At 35.8% G+C, this 18,559-nt stretch overlaps 1 protein-coding gene across 3 annotated transcripts in view; it reads left to right on the forward strand.

Annotated features, from left to right (window-relative positions):
• Positions 1-18,559, forward strand: part of LOC145673807 (tyrosine-protein phosphatase non-receptor type 2-like) — a 281,317-nt gene that overhangs the window by 18,417 nt on the left and 244,341 nt on the right. For all 3 annotated transcript variants that reach the window (XR_014128818.1, XM_081743573.1, XM_081743574.1), the window contains exon 2: positions 1,909-2,070. Coding sequence is in view for 2 of the 3 variants with exons in the window: in XM_081743573.1 (XP_081599699.1) it covers positions 1,909-2,070 (162 nt within the window). In the remaining variant the exon portion in view is untranslated. The remainder of the gene's footprint in view (positions 1-1,908; positions 2,071-18,559) is intronic.

Genomic DNA, 18,559 nt, shown 5'->3' on the forward strand with positions numbered 1-18,559 from the left:
ATGGTATCGAGACGAGACTGAGTATTGTCTCGGTTCCAAATTAGAGACGAGACCAAGACTCTTCTCCGTCTTGATACCATCCACAGAATTGTATCGAGACGAGGCTGAGAGTTTCGGTCTCGTCTCGATTTTGAAAAGCACAGCTCGGTCTCAAATTCGAATTAAGATCGGGATCGAGACTAGCTTCGGTCTCGGTACTGTCCTCTGAAAAGTGAAAACACTACAGTAAGCTTTGGAGTTACAGGGGAGAGATGTTTTGTCTCGAGCTGTCGCCAGCAGCTCGTCTGCCAAGGTCCTGCATGTTCAGCGCTTGATGGAGGAAAGAATCAACACCACATAAGAGAGGAAAGATACCTGTTTCTGGTTTTTCTCTTATTTATAAGGCAATTTTCGTCTGTATAAATACTGTATGACAAAAACTGATCTGGAGTGAAATCTGAAATAAGAAAAATGATATGAAAAAAAAAAGGGGTTGAAAGTTCGTGTTAAATGAAAACCTTTACTGACTCAAGGGACTAAAAATTAGTTCGTAATTCGTGCTAACCGAAATTCGTGTTAACCGATAGAACTTCCTATAAGATAACGTACAGCGATGGCGGGACCGAAATTTTGTTCGTCCTAACCGAGTGTTCGCCTTAAGCGAGTTCGTGTTAACGAGGTTATACTGTATATAAAATCACAACCATCAATAGGTGTTCTCAATATATGGACATAGGATTGTCCAAGCACAGCGGATAGGCTGTGTGTACAAGCCAGTAGATTCCTGGAGGGGGCTCTTGTGGTTCGGATTCCACGTTAATCAGTTGGTCCCGTCTTATATAGTCTCGTTGCTGAAGGGGACGTTAAAATTAACCAACCAAGAAGTTATGTGTTCTGAGTGGAGAGCACCGACTACAGGAGTAAGAGTGTGTTTGGCTCTTGTGGGAGGCGGACTGAGTGGCGTAGTGGTTAATAGAAAAGTAATTCTTTATATTAACGTTTCTCAAACTTACGTCCTTGTGGTCTCCTTAGATTTAACATTGAACATTAGAAAAATAAAATTAAAGTGAATCGCCTATTACACATTGTAGTTGAGAATCTCAAAGAGGGATAGACTATACAATTTTATAAATATCTGGTTCATGTTAGCTTTGCTTTACTTAGCAACTTTATAAAAGAAATACAAATCTCTGAGCAAAGCAAGTTTTAGTTAAAAATAATAATTGTGTAACAGTTTCGCCAATTTACCGAAACCTTTTGACTTCATCAGACACAGTACCTACTGTGTACCGACTGTAGGTATGAAGCCAGACTTTTACACAATTATTATTTTTAACTAAATCTTGCTTTGCTCAGAGATTTTTTAAAATTCCTTTTCTGAATTTAATAAAGTAAAGATTATACGAATTCTAATAGTTTACATAAATATATTGTTATAAATTTGTATTTTCAATTAAAAACGAAAAAAAAACCTAATATGTATTTTCTGCTATTAATACAAATACAAAATAAAAGGAATTTTCATCAATACCATTTTAAAGATATAAGTATACTGATGTAGTTATATATGTTGAAAACATGAAAATAATAATAAAATGCTTTCGAAAGGGACAAGAATATTATGGTTCGTAAAACATTTTTGTTAATAGAACTAATAAAGTTTGAGAAACGATTCTTTATACAAATCAGCGAACCTAATTTTGATGTTTAAAGAAAAGTGCGTACTGTTTCTGCAGACATGGAACTTTATTTTCCTGTTACTGTTAAAAAAAAAAAAAAAAAAAAAAAAAATGAATGTTTGGACAATGGCCCATATTTTAATATGCTAGGACAGTATAAACTTGAACAGTTAGAAAAAAAAAACTGATGCTTTTGAATGTAAACGAAACAATTTAAGGAAAAAATTGATTTTACTTGTTTATTTTGCAGCACATACGCAATGAGTGTGTGAATAATGAATTTTCAGTAACGGAAGCGAAGAAATCACATAACAAGAATTTAAATCGATACAGAGATGTTAGCCCATACGATCATAGCCGAGTCATCCTTTCTAAGGGGTCATGCGATTACATTAACGCAAGCTTGGTCAAGGTAAGCGATTCTTACTGATATAACATAACATTTCCTAATAATATAGGTAGAAAACAATATTTCTCTTCTAAACAAAATTGTAAAATGATAAAGCTAATACGAAAAAAGGTTGCAAATATTTCCTATGTTTTTAAGAAGATAATTCTAAAAGTGTAGTTGATTATGTTCTTGACGTTGTAATTGAGCCTTACTTTACGCTTCCATAAAATAAATATTTCGTATTTTTGTACTTCTGTATTTATAGAATTAGAAATGTGCATCATGTCTGTCTCAATCGGAGAAAGATTTTTTAAAAATAATGGAACCATTGCTTAATAATACGACTGGAAAATAGTTAATATTGGTCCAGTTATTTAGCAGTGGTTTAAAAGGATTTAACTGTTTTGGCCCGTTAATACGTCATATATGATGTGAAGTGTAATGAAAGTTGAATAAGTCAAGCATTGTTGCGTAGAGAATAAGTGGTCTTAAAATTTAATTATTTTCAGTGTTTAACACGATCTTTTATTGTATTTATATGCGTGTATGTGTGGTTTTCTTTTCTTTCTTTTTCCTTTTTGTCTCGCCAAATCGTATTACTGTACTGTCTAGAGTTTACACACTACAGTTCACAATTTGAGTAAACTTCCAGCATCATAAGATTCTATGATCGTAACATGGGCGAGAATGTGCTAAGATGGAACTAATTTATGTTGGTGGAAATGATAATTTCGATACGCCAGAACATGATTTGAACTTTATAGTTGTTCGATTCTGATAAGAGTTAATACAAGCATTTTTACTGAAAACATTATTTTCCTTAATTTAACCGAACTAATTTATAAGAAATAGTTAACTCGTACATTATTTTACATCACGAGACATACCTACGTATATAAGAAAACATATTTGTATTAAACAAAATCATGCACTGTGAAACGTAAAACCATTTGAAAGGAAGGTAGTAGAGATCAAGTAGCTTGGTTTATAAAAAAAAATGATTTTTCCATTTCTGGAAGCGACAACGTAACAGTTTCTTAGATTCTTTAAAACACTTTTAAAAAATAGTTTTTGTGTTTTTAGTTGTGGTCAACACGTTGGTTTCCATTGCGCCTATTTCTGGCTTTCTGGATTACATTTCGATGCTTCTTAATATATCTAGGTAAGTAGTTGCCAATTGACCATGCTAGGCCAGTAGGTAAAACTATGCCCTCAACAGAACTCAAACCTGGGTTTACTCACAGTGTCTATTCGGTTACAGTGAAGCATCAATGCTTATTTCAGAAACAATTTTAATATTCCAGGAAATAAATTATGCCTGATATACTAATTGTGAAACAAAGGACACGTAACTGAAATTAGCCAAATGTAAGTGGATAAAGTTCATGTACTTTAAAATTACTAGTTCATTTGGTCATAACATGTTATTTAGAGGGGTGATATGTTAATTTGATGAAAGTTTATATACAACCTTATTTAAAGATTCAAAATGACAACATAAAGTTTTCAAATGATGGATTCCGTTCCGTGACATGTGGTTGCAGTGCAAGGACGGTTTGAGGCAGTGGTGTTCCAGAATAAATGTTTTCTGGGTCCTCACTGTGCTCTCCACTACTTTTTAAGGAGGTTTGTTTATCAAAACCCTTTTGTATATTTACTCTGTCTATCCGGGAGACAAAAGGATCATTTGTTGGATCACCATCAGTTTTGGTGAGGATGTAGAGGATTAAAAGTTAGGAATAGAGTTCGTAGATGGAAGTGATATTCAAACAGGAAGTCCTAGAAATCAACCATTTCCGGTTTTAGCGCGATGCGATTAAGCATCACAATACATTTTATCTCCATCCTTAGCTCTCTAGTAAAACCAGAAGTAGAAGAAATACACTTCAATTTCCGGTTTCAAGGTTAATTTACATAAAGCGAAATCGAAAAGTGATAACCAGAAGCTGTTATTATTATTATTATTATTATTATTATTATTATTATTATTATTATTATTATTATTATTATTATTATTTTGTGTGTGTGTGTGTGGAATCGATTTAGCGTTTTAAGAATAAGTATCAACTGCTCTTTTACCTTCTATTCAAACCGGAATTGTCATAAATGAACCATTCTCGATTTTAACATTGATCATTATAGAGTAAAAATTGTTTTAACGAGAAACTGCTTTCTGTAAACAAGTAAGTGTCCCAAGAATGTACAGGGTGGTCCAAAAGTGTGGAAACACCCAGATAAAAGACAGAATTTTAAAAGAATTGCAAAAGTAACTATATATTAGTAGTACAGTTGGAGGAAAAGCTATAGGACATGTGATGTCGATGGTCACCATCTTAAAATCCGCTATTTTGAATTCACTTTCATTTTCTTAAATGGAAACCATATGTTCTCATGCTTTGTTCTCATTCGAAATTTTCTCAGAAATTTAATGCTGTGATCTATCACTTACCATAACGAAGTTATGACTTAAAAAAAAAAAAACGTTAGTCACATATCACACATTTCAGCGCTGTCCATTCCGTTGAATTGTCAGTCATTATTTCTTCTCATTAATCCAAAACCTTGCTCAAAATGCTTTCAGGTATTCTTGCACACGTGTTTTATATGCGTATCTTTAGGGGGTCAATATCCCGAATTTTCACTGAATACAAAATGGACTTAAGATGTCCCCAAAGATAAAAATCTAGGGCACTGAGATCAGGGAACCTGGTGGCCACTCCACAGCACCCGATCCGCGAGTTGGGAAACTGCACATGCAAATATTCACGAACACAACTTCCATAATGCCGATTCGATGATTCTTGATTGCTGTTAAGATACCATTGATAAACAAAGGACCCACAACAGGGGTTCCTTACATACCACATCACACCATCCCTTTTCCAATAATGCCAGCAGATGCATCACACCAATGGGGATTGGTGTCCGATCAGTAACAAACATTAGTGGGTTTTCTAACTACCAATATTCTTTGTCCGTGCGCATTTTTGTGATTGTGAGTGGTTTCATTTTTTTCCTTATGCATTGTAGAATAAGGAAAGCGATGGTGGACATCTGGGACCCGAGACTGGCAAATATGGCGGCCGTTCCAAGATGGCGGAGGAATGACATCCTTATTTGTCTCTATCTCGGTTATTTTTCATCCGATTTCGATCATCTTTTTTGCAAACGAAATGTCTTTAGTGGCTCTATACTTTTGTTTATTACAAAATTTCTGCTATCTACTTTAGTTTTTACCCAAAATGCAAATATTCATGTTTTTGGTCATTTTTTGTACGTTTTTTTAATATTGTTGGAAGAGAAGTTTGGGCATGAGATTAAACCAATTGCGAATGTGGAGAAATCAGTTTTGTGGGATACTTAAGATGTACGAGATGTGATGGTGAAGGTCTTGGACTCTCAACTGGCAAACATGGTGACCATTTCAAGATGGCGGACGGACGAAGTTTAAACTCATCGCTGTCTCGTTTATTTTTCATCCGTTTTCGATTATCTAATTTTTTAACGAAAGCTCTTTTCTAGATCTCTAATACTTGACCACGGAAATGTACAACGGATGTAGGTGCCAAATCCACTTGGGGTCTAAAAGTTAAAGCTTGGAATTGTTAAAAAAAACTTTAAATGGTTTATTGAACTAGAATAGGGTAATAATTCTAGGAAACCTACGCAAAATAATGGCCGCGTTGAGAGCTATAGGAAATTACATCGAGTTGACTGGCATTCCCGAGCTGTGGATCGAAAGCGGTATCTTTAGTGATACAACTGTAAGTCATTTATTAGACGGAAAACCAGTTCGTAGGTCATGTAAAACTCGCATAACTACATTGCAAGTGCTGTTTACATTATTTTTTGAAGAGTTTCTTAAAGAACACAAATACTTAAAAGATAATTGCAAGAATATACAAACAATGATTTGGGATGCATGGCAGAAAAAAGATTCAGAATCCGTACAATTAGCCAACAAAGTTGGAACCGAGGAAATGAAGAACATGCAACTATATGAAAAACTTGAAGACTTTGAGAAAAAAAAGTAAGAACAATACCACGTTTACAATTACTTACCTTACCTTACCACTCGGCGCTACAGTCCTATGTGGGCCTTGGCCTCCTCAACTATTAGCCTCCATTCGTCACGGTTCTTCAATCTGTTAGCCCATCCTTTTATCTTAATCTTTCCCAGATCTCTTCTTATATCGTCAATCCATCGCGACTTGGGTTTTCCTCTTCTTCTGTTTGTATACATTCTTTCGTGCAGGACTTTCTTCGGCTGTCTGTCAGCCGTCATTCTTTCCACATATCCAAACCATCTTAACCGCTGAGCCGTAATGAACCTAACTGTATCCTGATTCCCCAGTATATCAGCTATTTCCCCATTAGTTCTTCTCCATTCGTCGCCCTCTTTCACGGGTCCGTAAATTTTTCTTATAATTCTTCTTTCAGATATCCTGAGCATGTTCTCATTCCGCTTCGTCATGGTCCATACTTCCGCCCCGTAGGCTATTACCGGCCGAATCATTGTTTTATAAATCTTCATTTTTGTGCATTTACTCTTCAGCAGCTGCATGTTACAATAGAATGCTTTGTTTCCTGCTTGTATTCTTTCCTGTATTGTATCACTCATTCTGTTTTGATTGTTCAGTGTCATACCTAGATATTTAAAGCTTCTTACAGCCTGGAAGGTCTTGTTTTCTATTTTCAATTCCGTTATGTTCCTTTCTTTCATTTTTGTGATATTATCATGTACTTAGTTTTTCCTACGTTGACTCTTAATCTCATTTTTCCAGCCTCGTTTTCCAATTTGATGTATACTTGTTTCAGTTCTCTTTCAGTTCTTGCTGTGATTGTAACATCATCTGCGTAGGCTAATATGTGGCTCAGTTTGGTGAATATGGTTCCTCGTTTGTCTATTTTATTTATTGCTCTATGCAAGACTGTATTGACTAGTGTCGTCGAGAGACCATTTCCCTGTTTGATTCCACCATTATATTCAAATGAGTCTGTTATCTCCTATTTTCACCTTGGCCTTGGTTTGTTCCATTGTCATTTTTATTAATCGTACCAATTTCCTAGGTATGCCAAATTCCTTCAATGTGTTAATCAGGGTCGTTCTATTAATGCTTTCGAAGGCACTCTTAAAATCTATAAATAACATGCGCAAAGTAACATTATGTTCCTGATGTTCTCTACTGTTTGTTTTAATATAAATAACTGATCCGTCGTGCTTCTGTTGGGCCTTAATCCTGCTTGATATTCCCCAATTATATTCTCAGAATATTTCCACAGTCTTTTGTTTATTACAGTGGACATTATTTTGTATGCTATGTTAAGTAATGTGATTCCTATATAGTTTGTGCAATCCAACCTGTCACCTTTCTTGTGAATTGGACATATTATTCCCACTTTCCAGCTGCTGGGCATTACTTCTTCCTCCCATATCACTTTTATAAGCTTGTGAATTTCTTGTTTAACTTCAGGTGCGGAGTATTTAACCATTTCTGCGATGATGTCGTCTTCGCCGGGTGCTTGATTATTTCTCAGTTTCTTAATTGCTGCCCATATTTCTTTCTCAGTTGGGTTTGCTACTCTTTCTTCCTCATCGCGTTGTGGTTCGTATAGTTTCTGCTCTTCATCTTGTTGGTCGTCCCTTATCTCTTCCATATTCAGCTGTTCACGGAAGTACTCGGCCCATCTATCCATCACCTTATTCTCTTCCAATACTTTCCCATTTTTATCTCTACAACCTGTAGTTCTAGGCTGATATCACTTCAGCATTTTATTAATTGCTGCATAGAACTTTCTTATCTCATTCTCTCGGCTTAGTTGCTCGATCTCTTCTAGGGTATGTTTTAAGCTGTCCCTCTTTTTTCTTCTGCAGACTTTATTTGCTTTATGTCGCAGTTCTATATACTTTTCATAATTTCCTCTTGTTTCTCTTTGAAGCATTTTCTTCCTTGCTTTATTCTTTTGTGTAATTCTCTCTCATGGTTCTAAATTATGTGAATATGGTTTTCACTTTGATGTCATTTATGCGAGTAGTGCGGAGTGCAAAGTAGAAGTTAAGATTGTCTTCATTTGAAGATTTTACAAAGTATTTTTTTTGTATAGAACTTGCCCAATTACAGTGCATTCTGCGCCTTGCATATTGCAGAAATGAATGCACTAGCCAAAAATGATATAGAAGTTGGTCACAACTTGAAGAAGGAAAGTGGGCTCCTAACAAATCTGGTTCACCATTTTGTCATCTTGGAGCGGATGAAGCACTTGAGCAAGAAAATCGGCGATTGAAAATTAGAGGTGGTATTATCGGAGTAACTCAAAATAAAGAAACGTTAATGAAGTTTTTTCTAACAAGTCCAGACCTAACAAAGACATGTGCTTTAGGCATGAAACCTAGAGAACCGAAAAAGCCTAAAGACCATCATGAAGCTAACTGTGCTACATCCTCTCGTTGTAAGAAAAATGTCATTGCTATGATAGACTGTTTGAAAACCCATTTCAATCCTTTCATCTGTGATGGAGAAGAACTGCGTAATTAATGACTGTTGCACCACCTGATGTGAAACATGATGTGTCCAGCATGTCAGACATTGGTTTACAAGAATACCAAAAATTTGTTAGTGAACGAATAATTGGAACAAATTTCTGGGATCCATTTTCACACAGAAAACTCTAAAATTGTGGAAAACATTGGTAAAAAATCCAAGTAATGAAGGTATTCTAGAAATAAAGGATGACATAAGCTGTTTAATCGTCCTGTCGTTCTTTGTCGTTCGCTTCCTAATGTAAATTTCAAAGACATTATCGGAAAGTATGAGCTAGTAAGATCCAATCCATCCCAAGATCCATTTTTCCAGGTGAGGGAACAATGTACACAACTCAAGCCAAAAGTAAGTTGATGCACCATTTGGAAGAACTTTGCACAAAGGAAGCAACAACAGAGATTCCCAATCTTTCTTCAGTAACCAGCGAAGATGCAAACCAAGTACAATCTACTGACTCGAGGACTGCAATTGTAGATGGTATGGCAGAATTACATACATTGAAACCTTCAAACGATATGCAAACGGTCGCTGATTTGTCAGATCAGTTCAGCAATAAAATTTTAGACAAGTACAACGAATACGTAGAAATTCATATCGTATTCGATACTTACTTTGCGAGTTCCCAAAACAATGCCACTAGAGAAAAACGGCAACATGGTAACTCACCTCTTATGTACAAGCTTGAAGAAAAAAATGAATATGAAATATGTCACCATGAAAAAACGTTTATCTCATTATAAAAATAAAGACTTAAACATACTGTAGTATTAAGTCAGAATTTGTTCAAAAACTCGTCATTTAGAAAAAAAAATATATTCTTTCTTTCCTTGACGAAGGCAAGTCAAACAAATCACTGGCAGAAGATTTCAGCACTTCACAAGAAGAAGCTGATACAAAGTTAATCCTCCACGCAAATCTTGCAACCTAAAGAGGAGCTAAAAAAAAATTATCAATTTTTTAACCAGATACTGATGTTTTTGTACTGGCAATCACTAAATATCCAGAATTGACAAGTGATACCACATTTGTTTTAACTGGTTCTCAGAAGCGCACGATTCGTATAGATTTAATATAAGTCTTAGGTGAGAAAAGAGCTGAAGCTTAACTGGGAATGCATTCTCTTTCTGGATGGGATACTACTGATTCCTTCAGTTATAAATCAAAAACCAGTTTTTGGAAGAGCTTCATAAATGCTGGCGACAAAATTCTGAAAGCTCTTGCCTCATTAGGTCAAACAGATATTATCAAGAATGAAACATATAATGCACTTGAAGTATACATATGTTCAGTGTACATGCCAAAACTAAACAACGTGGTGGTTGTTTACCAAAAAGCAAATTCAGGGATCAAATATGCCTTCGACCTTCACCCGACTATAAGAAGAGCTCATTATCAAGCGATGATATGGCGAAGATCTCACATTCCACAACCTAATATTCCACTCCCAACTTCTGATTTTGGCTAGATGATAAAGGAAAATGGATACCTACTTGTCATGTGTGACATGCCTTTTGCTCCTCAACGACTTTCATCAGTACGCTGTTCCTGTGTCAAGTTGCGGTGTCCAGCATCCTGAAAGTGTGTATAAAATGATGTACAGTTCGCGGCATAGAAATTGTTACAAAAATTCTTAAGTACAAATTAATAACAAACTCTTGCCCCGTTTTCTTATGCATCCAGAAATACATGTTTCAATCGATTAGTTGCTTCTAGTATTCAATACAACTCCTCCACCTCTCCTTGTCAAAAGCAGTGAGTGTGACGTAGTACACTCTTTCCATTCAGCTGAAAAAGAAACAGGAATCAAGTTTACAACGTTATAGCTTTAAAACAGCCTTTTCCATTCGTTTGTTCTGAAATATTTTTAAGCCTAAATTAAAAAAAGTCTCACAATGTTCCCAGAGCTTCATAAAGACCTTTAGTTTCATTCTTTCCCTTTTTTAAAGGCTGCAAGCTAGTAAGATGCTCCCTAAGAGATCTTTGGAAATCGCCAATAACGGCAGTAGGTTTTCTGCTTCCTAATAGCCCAGTCAAAATAGGTTTCGTGTCGGAACAAATTCCCGGAGAGCTGAATTTTTTCCTGTTGATAGACTATGATGAGACATGTAATTTCCCAAAAGTCCCCGGTTCTCCCCCTTGTGGTTTTCCCCTCAGCCCCCCATAAAGGTGAATTTGCCGTCTCAGAAAATCAGCCATAACTCCGAAACCAGTGAAGCAAATGCTTCGAAATTTTTTTTATTTTCTTTGTCTAATATTAGGCTACAAAAAAAGGTGTCTTTTATTTTTCTCGAGAAATGTATAGTTTCGTGGCAATTGTGTCTTAAAGAGAAAACAACAGTTTTTTGGCGGGAAAAATTCCCTTTATTTTTTTTCTACGAGGAAAAGTAAAAAAAATGTTTCAAATAAAAGTTTTAGATCGAAGTCTAAGCTCTAAAACGAGGTATATATTGTCACGGTACGTAAAGCCAGAGCTGAGTAATGTAGCTTTGAGCGTCATAAGAATATGCTTCAAGCCTCATAGGAATAAGATCAGAAAATGCCAGTTTTGGTTCGGAGGGACTATTCCCTACCCTCATATTGGGCTTTCCATTATCCACCACCTATGGACCCGCCGTGTCCCGGACTAGCAACAACCGGCAGGTTTCTTACAGTATGAGTTTATTTTAATTTCTATACTTTTAAATAAATTCATAACAAGAACAGCATCACGGACCATTATCACCTAAGAATACTGTGTGCAATGTTTTCTAATATTCATTTTAAAATGAAGTCAGATTATTCGTGTAATTGATCTTCAAAATCTTCATTGTATTGAGGTACATTGTTTCATGATAACCCATTACAGTGCTCACACATAGCTGAACAGGTAAAGTCAGATATTTGCAGCGACAATAATCTCCACACGCTGCCTTGCAAGAGCATCAAATTATTGCTAGGAGGTCATCAGGAGCAAAAGGTTTCATACTTAGTATCGGTCTTAAGACACTTCTTTCTGTTGCAGGAAACAATCTGCCTCACATTTTGCTTTTTTTTTTTTTTTTTTAATTAATTCAACTGCTTTTGTTTTCCCAATTCCAAAAAATGACGAAGTTGTATCACAGCTAGAAACAGCATGGGCAAAAAGGAGAAGTTTGTCTATATTTTTGTTGGATCTTTTCAATTTATCGATATCAAAACAAGTGCTTGACGGGTTCTTTCCTCCAACATCTTTTCGAAAGAAAATGGGTCTCTTCTCTGGTGCTAATGCAACTAGCAATATTAAAATGTCCGTGTCATTTCCAACAACAATCACTCTGGAAAAGGTATCAAGTTTGTCAATTCCAGTCCTTAGAATTTCAGTATCAGCATCTTCTTCAGCTTTAACTGCTGCTAATCCAACCTTTTCCAACTCTTTACATGTGCTGTTCTTTCTGTTAGAAAGAAGAGTTTCTTTTTTACGACACATGTATTATTCGTCGAACTGTATTTCGCATGAGGAATATTTCAGTGTCCTCCTTTGGTGTTCATCTTTCGTAGTCGCCTCTTCTGGATAACCATCGAACACCACCGTACAATTATGTCCATACTTGGACAGCACAAATGAGCAATAGTTCCTAACAATATCTGCATATGTAGCATCCTTAGGCCATGAAACAATGAAGAAGGAAACCTCCAGCGATAACTATCCCAGCATCTTCTAAGCATGGTTGCTTAACGATTCCTTCTGAAAATGCTTTAACTATAGACGATTTAGTTCCTTTCCGAAGATAAGTATCATCAAAAATCGATGGAAGACAGAAAGTATTCCAAATACATTTTCAGTTTATTGGGGCTGTCACATACACATAAAATTCTATTAAAAAGCTGTTGTGGGTTTATGTTCACTTTTAATGATCGAACCGATACAGACTTATGATTGGCTTGAGTAATTACCATGTCTTTTCTTTTCAATTTTAGCTCTCCAAAACTCTTACCTTTCATTTTTTCCATAGCTGCCAAACCCACTTCATAAACTTTATCACTGTTAACACTATCATTTGACACAAAGCCGGAATGTAAAGACACGAGATCCCCTGAAAGCTTGGTAAAAGGGTTGTGCTGTCTCAGCCAAAATGTAAATTTCTCAATATCCTTGTTATCTCTTTCTTTCCTTGATTCCCGCAGTTCAACATGCTGTTCAGTAAAATTTAAGGTTGTTCCTGCAAGTTTATCTAAGGCTTCTTGTATCTTTAAAGAGTACGGTGTTCCATGAATCCATTTTGACAAAGTACTATGTGTTATTCCTTTTCCATGCGTCAGACCTCCCACCGCTTTCATTGAACGCATTAGGCATTTTTCTATTATCATGTCTGTCCAAGTTCCTGACCAATATTTCCTATTCCTGCGAACGGTAAAATAAACTTGTTTAGTAAATAATTCGTATTCTTCTTTTGATAGTTTAGATTCGAGTTTTAACATTTGCTGAGCATATAAATGCACGGATTTAGCATAGGACAAGTGGCCTGCAGCATGGAAGTATGGAAGCATGTCTATTCCTATACTCAAGCGCATGTTCCAGTTGCCAGTTCTTTCTGCAAGTATAAATTTCAACATAAGATCTATGCACTTAATTAGATTTAGCGGAAGCTTTGCTGTCCTGCTGGATTATTTTATCTCTTCAAAATTTGTTTCAATGTTTAAAACAGTTTCTGTTACTTCATCATCCAGGTTAATTTGCTCGAAATCCAGTTCCTTGTCAATAAGCTGCTGACATACAGTACTGGCACAATTATGGATTTTTGAAAAAAAAAAAAAAAAATTTTCTACAAAAACGACATTTAAGCAAACAAATAATGCAAATCAATTTTATTCACAAATAGTGAGTACGTCAATAGTAAACAACTATTTTAATATTTAGTTTGTCCACCCTTTGCATTAACAAGTGCTTTAACACGTCTGGGCATTCCAGTGATCAACTTTCTGCACAATTCCCTGATTCTACCTGAATGAACCCATACTTGGATAAGATGTTGTATGAGTTCTGTTTTGGTCGTTATGGTAACTTCATGTATTTCATCTTTCAATACAGACCATAAACTCTCAATCGGATTCATATCCGGGGAATTTCCAGGCCATGAGAGCACTTCTACACCATTTTCTTCAAACCAGGTCTTCACTGACCTTGCCGTGTGACACGGGGCTGAGTCCTGTTGAAAAATCCAAGGTCTATCCGCACACCAGTCCCTTGTTTGAGGTAGCAAATGTCTTTGTAGTACTTCTATGTACTTATACTGGTCCATGGTGCCATCAACAATCTCCAAACGATTTGTACCATGCACAGAAATGGCTCCCCAGACCATGACCTTCTGAGGGAATTTTACAGTCTTCTTTAAACATTCCGGTGTAAATTGCTCACCTGATCGCTTTCTTACAGTCTGCACACGGTCGTCAAGCACTGCAATGATAGACTCGTCAGAGAACATAACCTGCCAACAATATAAAACACAAAATAAGGTGTTGAACAACTGAAGAAAGTGATGGAAGCAATTGAATAACGAGTAGACTTAAAGACGTGAAAGTCTGCAAGGCTTAAAATTGGAAGTAAAGTTTAATGTTTTGCATAATTTTAATCATTTGTGTTTTTAATGTTTTTACATGAATATTTTAAACTCTTATCTTCTCCCATTGCTCAGATGTCCAGTCAACGTGAGCCTCTGCCCAGGCCTTACGAGCCTTTCATCTTGTCAGTAAGGCGAGGCTTTTTTCTGGGACGATATGCTTTTAGTCCACCTTCCAATAGTCTCTTATTTACTGTTCTGCGAGCAGTGGTAATGCTCTCTGCTGCAAGTTGGTTGGAAATAATTCTGCAAGATGCTCTTCTGTTGTTAATTGCCATTTTAATTATTTTTCTGTTCATTTTCGGTGTTGTTTTCTTAGGTCTACCACATTTTCCAGCCCTATTTGATGCCAAACTGTGGCCATATTCCAATTTCTTCTTGATATTACTGACAGTTCGAGTTGAAACTTTAAATTTCTTCGCTATTTCTTTCTGTTTTAGGGTGGTTTCTTTCTATAAAACACTAATCTGTCCAACCTTGCGAGGATTCAAATCACGAACTTTGCCCATATCTGCTCAGTTGCATAAACACATTAGAAAATGTGAAAAAAAAAAAAAGTTGGCATTAAACTTAAATGCACAAATACACAGAACTAAAGTGATGACATGCAAATGACAGGCAGACAATTAAATAAACACACATTTCTCCACGCAAATGCCAGACTATTACTGAGCTCTGTCCAGACAATGTAGTGATTGTGTCAGGGTTGTCAGACATTTTCTCTCTGTATTGCCAGACACTCCCATATAAGACTGTAAAACCCATTTAAAATAACTAATAAATATTTGTTTGGTACTGGTGTGGTAAAGTAAATAAAGTATTAGTTAATAAAATTGTTTGCAAGACATTTTTGCACAAAAGTTTTGTTTTTATCAAAAATCCATAGTAATTGTGCCATTACTGTATGTCTTCTAATTTCTTGCAGTCCTCTTCAATCTTTGGATATTCTTCTCTCATTACCGTAATGAGAGACGCTGCAGTTAAACAATAAGCTCTTATTCCTCTAGAATATGCATGTCCACTTAACATGTGATTAACAGTTGCCGAACAATAAACAGTTTCCCATAGATTTTGTAAGCCACTTCCTTCCATTATGCGGCCCACTGATCCCATATAAGACATTAAAAGGTGAAATTACCTAACCTAAGAATAACCTTTGATAAGTCACTATTAGGATCTGACCTTTCTACGATTTCTGTTGCTTTCAGATACAATGCTTGGTCAAAAGTAGCAATGCAAGATTGATTTCCTTTTCTACATTGATCTACAGCAAAAGATAAAGCAGAGTAGATGGTAGACATATTATTTGGGTCTAAGTTTATAAATGGTACTGCCATAACACATGTAGATTCAGAAGAATGCTTGGTGCTCCAAATAATGTTCATAAGCCCATTCCAGCCAGGTTGCTTCTTTATACCTCCCATCCAAATTAAGTTTATCGGGTAAAAAATTGTACATAACTCTTCTGTGCTCTTACTAAGATTTCTGAGCTCACTATACTATTTCGTCGGATTACACCAGCACTGAGACTCGCTGATCCGGTGGAGCACATTTTTATTTTTTTCGTTATGTGTCGAATAAATACTATCATAATATACCTCGTTTTAAAGCTTAGACTTCGATCTAAAACTTTCATTTGAAACATTTTTTTACTTTACCTCGTAGAAAAAAATTAAAGGGATTTTTCCCGCCAAAAAATTAATGTTTTCTTTTTAAGACACAATTGCCACGAAACTATACCTTTCTCGAGAAAATGAAACACACATTTTTTGTAGCTTAACATTAGACAAAGAAAATAAAAAAAAATTCGAAGCATTTGCTTCACTGGTTTCGGAGTTATGGCTAATTTTCTGAGAAACGGCAAATTCACCCTTAAGGGGAGCTGGGGGGGGGGAAGCACAAGGGGGAGAAACGGGGACTTTTGGGAAATTATATGTCTCATCATAGTCTATCAACAGGAAAAAATTCAGCTCTCCGGGAATTACTTCCGACATCTAGCTTATTTTTACCTTCATTGACTGGGATATGAAGCCTGTAATGCACACAAAGAACTCTAAAATATCTACTGACAGAAATGAGTGTTATTCAATGATTCATTTAATTTCTTTTCAGTAATTGCATGAAAATGTTCCAGGGGGGTCATTTGGGTAGGACAGGAGGGTGTAATTCTCCCTCCCTTGAGCTTGAGCTTCATAAATACGTATTGTTTGATCAAATGTATAGTAATACACTAATAAAAAAGTGAAAATCTTATGTCGGCGGAGATTCCCCCCTCCCCCCCGAATAAAAGCTAAAAGACACTGCTTTTAGCAAATAACCTATAGAGTTACGATAGCACATTGCTAGAGAGCTTACATTTGGTTTAAAGAGTTGAAGGTTTGATCTCAAGCCATATGAGTTCCTGGGCTACATTGAGAGAGAGGGAGAGAGAGAGATTGAAGTATGGAGACAGAGAGGGATGATTTATATACAGAGATAAATCGGGGGATAAATTGGGGGAAAAATGATCGGAAAGCATTCGTATTATGACGAAAATTGTGATTTTGTGAAACAGAAGAAAGGAAGGTTTCGAACTGCGAGGATCACATTAGGCAGTTGTCGAATTAAGGTGGAGAACTCTTTTTAGAGCATCAGATGATTACGAAGGCAGAGAAAGATCTTGAGAACTAAGGAATTAAAAATTAAAAAAAAAAAAACTGAAATTCCAAGACGGGTTTCGAACCACGAAACTTGTACTTATCGAACCACGACTTTATCCATTCTGCTACGGAAAACTCTATGTACTCGTTTACATACGTTTCCTTTAGCTACGTTGAAAGCTAACTTAATGGGATATTCCCAAAGTTGACTCGGTGGATGCGCCGTTCAGATAGAACGTAAACCTGTTGTAACTTCTTTACAATGTATCGTGGAGGATATAAATCATTGATCAGGTAATGGCGACTGCTTTGAAACAAATGCAGAGTATGAGAATTAAATCACTCATATCTGTGGTTTCGTGTGGAGAAGAAAGAACCTTGTGAACTATTGAACCAGAGAACCTGTGTAATCTGGAGGTTCGTGGTTCGAATCCACGTCGGACATTGATGGCGATTGATCGACGATGACACACGTTTTATTATATTCAGATATTTGAATACCCGGATGTTTCAATAGTTGAAGTATCAAATCTTCATGAATAATAATAGTAATAATAATAAACTAATAATAATTATTATTATCTCGTAGAAGATTAAAAGCTAGGAGCTAATTATCGCTCAGTTCATACCATTACAAGCAGAAACGTGACATTTGGCAAGAATATTTTGGTTTTGTTTAATGTTGCCCACGAGAAGAGAAAATTTTCATCTCGTTTCTAAAACAAACAAAAAAAATGAGAGTTAACATTTTACATTCGAGACGGGACAAGGCTAACTCAAATTATCGTCTCGCTTTGGAGATGAGAATCGAGTAGAGACGAAAAGTATCGTAAACATTTCACGTCTTGTCTCGATTCTGGAAATAGTGCATGACCATTCTTTAAGTAACAATTGCTCTGTAGACTGAATCTTATAGGTTTTTTGTTACTTTGTATTTCAGAGCTCATTGAATTTGTCTTTGTAAGTATTTTTGTAGCAAAGCTTTTATATAATTACCTGCATATCCTAAAAATTAGTTTATTATTTGCCTTACTGCTGAGTGATATTCAGTTATTTTTATTACAGTTATTTTCCTTAAAACATACAGTAGAATACTTTCTACATAAAATTTTAGTGGAAAGCTTTTGGTTAAAATGTGGGTAGTTGCAGAGGCATGTATTGAAGGTACGGAACCCCCTCTCCGAAATCCCTACGTTTAAGTAAAATTTGCCAAAATTTAGGGCAACTTTAAAACTTTTAATACCATTATTTATTATTATTATTATTATTATTACTGAAGTGTTGTTAATTTAATGTTTCACCTTCTTCCACTCAGCCTAGTGGGCATTGTGCTGAACAAACACCCTGTATGTAGGTTTTCTCCGGGTTCCGCTTCCTCCCACTTTCTTTATTTCAATATTTCTTTCATTCTCATCATCAACGTTTTCTGTAGCTTAGACGGCATAATCATTACTTAAAAACAAAGTTTCTTCTGGCTCCTGTGAGTTCTGTATCCCTACTTTCTACATGAAATTGGTCTGGAAACTGGTCCGTTATAACATTTAGCTAGTTGTAGGGACGTATGCAGAGGGTATGTCCTGATGGTCCTGACACTTCTATCCAATCCCGGCTATTTTTCTGCCTAACGCTACGGGCGATTTTACAATCTTTAATACAATGTGTCCTCATACAGAATTTGTCGTCTATATTATTATTATTATTATTATTATTATTATTATTATTATTATTATTATTATTATTATTATTATTATTG

Source organism: Thermobia domestica, chromosome 17 (assembly GCF_964235325.1).
Source record: "Thermobia domestica chromosome 17, izTheDome1.hap1.1, whole genome shotgun sequence".
NCBI classification, from domain to species: domain Eukaryota; kingdom Metazoa; phylum Arthropoda; class Insecta; order Zygentoma; family Lepismatidae; genus Thermobia; species Thermobia domestica.